The 1,844-nt window shown below is 40.4% G+C and overlaps 1 protein-coding gene across 2 annotated transcripts in view; it reads left to right on the forward strand.

Annotated features, from left to right (window-relative positions):
• LOC103371035 (zinc transporter ZIP6) overlaps positions 1-1,312 on the forward strand; it is a 20,102-nt gene extending 18,790 nt beyond the window's left edge. For both annotated transcript variants that reach the window (XM_008300250.1, XM_008300249.1), the window contains one exon: positions 247-1,312. In XM_008300250.1, the coding sequence (XP_008298472.1) occupies positions 247-399 (153 nt within the window). In that variant the 3' untranslated portion in view covers positions 400-1,312. The remainder of the gene's footprint in view (positions 1-246) is intronic.
• Positions 1,313-1,844: the final 532 nt, after the last annotated feature.

Genomic DNA, 1,844 nt, shown 5'->3' on the forward strand with positions numbered 1-1,844 from the left:
TAATGGATGGATGGATGGAAAATTTATATTTTAAGGTTAAACCCCTACGATGTTATCTGTGATAGAAAATTTAATCAAAGAGGACGTTACAAGCAAAATCCACCCGCAAGAGGCTCCACCTGGTGGTGCAGCTGGGAACTGCAGCAAATGTACAGAATATTTTCTTGCTGTTCTTCATCATTCTTTATGTCCTCAGCTCAAACGTTCTATGTCGGCTCCATGACTTTGTCTTGTTTTTGCTTTCAGGTGCCTGAGATGTTGCACAATGATGCCGGGGACCACGGCTTTAGCCACTGGGGCTTTTTCCTCCTCCAGAACGCCGGCATCCTGCTTGGCTTCTGCATAATGCTGCTAATCGCCATTTTTGAGCACAAAATTCAGCTGGACCTGGGATACTGAAGGAGAGGCGGCGTTCAGCTCAATGTGCATTCCAGCGTCTCCGTCTGATGTGTAGTGTTTTTTTTATTTGCTGTCGACAGACTCTGGTCTCCTCGGTTTAGTTCTCACGTCGTGTTGCAAGAAGCACCAGTTCAAACATGAAAATGGAATGTTATCGACCCGCCGCCGTTTTGGTGGAAACAGAAGTCTAGGAGCTTCCGAGGCTCAGATGTCTGCTGTTCGCACTGATGTTAGAAGTAAAAATAGCTCAGAAACTAGTTTTATTTTTTATTAGCTTGCACTGTGGTAAAGCATGCAGCAGTTTCTCACGGTATCAACAAACTCTTCACCCCTCTAGTGGAAGTCAACAACATGTACGACATACATTCAGGATCAGTGGTCACAGTTGATTTTGATAGTTAATCCAGTAAGTTTAAAGTGTTTCTGCTGCTGAGTCAAACTGGATCAGTATTACTGTAGATCCTCAAGGTGTCACAACACCAAACTGGGTAACAAGTCACACCAAAATCCCCCCTTCAAGCACTTAACATTGTTTCCAAAGTACATTTCACATATTCCATTACAGCAAAGTCTGAGCCAAAATTATTTATATATTATAAATTATTCCATTTTGCCACGATTAGGGTTGTGGCCAATGATGAATACCAGTTAATCCATTAATTGTTTAGTTTGTAGAACGTTCCCTGCCAGAGCTGAACTATTTGGGCTACAGATGCAAATTTTAAACACTTGATTGTCATAACTGATGGTCTGCAGATTTATTTAGTTTGAATCTAATAATTCTTGATATGAATGAAGTGGAGTCGACATTATTCCACATTTTGATAAAGTGACTTCAGCAGCTGAAATGGCTCGTTTAAATGACGCACAAAGTAACACAGTTTCTGTCCCAGTAAATTTTGATTTCTCCTGATTATGAGAGCTGTGGCCAGAAGTCATCAACCTCCACAGAAGTCTTTGTCATGATGTTCGTTGCTCGCTAAACTCCCACAATCCTCTCTGCTTGCCAACATGAACTGCCTGTAGTCTGAGCGACGCCTCCTCTGGTCTCTACAGTATTAAACAGTAAGAGGCTCCACCTGGTGGAACAACCAGGTACTACACATTACATTTTCTGACATTCGTGTCCCTTTTTTTCTGCTTTATTGGTGAATATAATTGGTTAAACCAGTAAAGGTAACTATTGTTTAACCAATACCTGTTGAAATCCCAAATGAGGGTAGCTTCCTTTGACAAAAATCAAAAACTAAAAGATATTCAGAAAAAACTAAATATTCAGTTTTAATAAGCAGGAACTCCAAACTTTTTTTTTTTTTTTTCGTATTTGTGATTTGAATAATGAATCTTCTGTTGCTCTAGTAGTGATCATCCAGTGCACTGTCTTTGGTCCTGGAGGTGTTCCTTCTTTGTGTTTGTTGTGACAATGTTCATCGGGGGGATTTAAA

Source organism: Stegastes partitus, unplaced genomic scaffold, assembly GCF_000690725.1.
Source record: "Stegastes partitus isolate 25-593 unplaced genomic scaffold, Stegastes_partitus-1.0.2 Scaffold1515, whole genome shotgun sequence".
NCBI classification, from domain to species: domain Eukaryota; kingdom Metazoa; phylum Chordata; class Actinopteri; family Pomacentridae; genus Stegastes; species Stegastes partitus.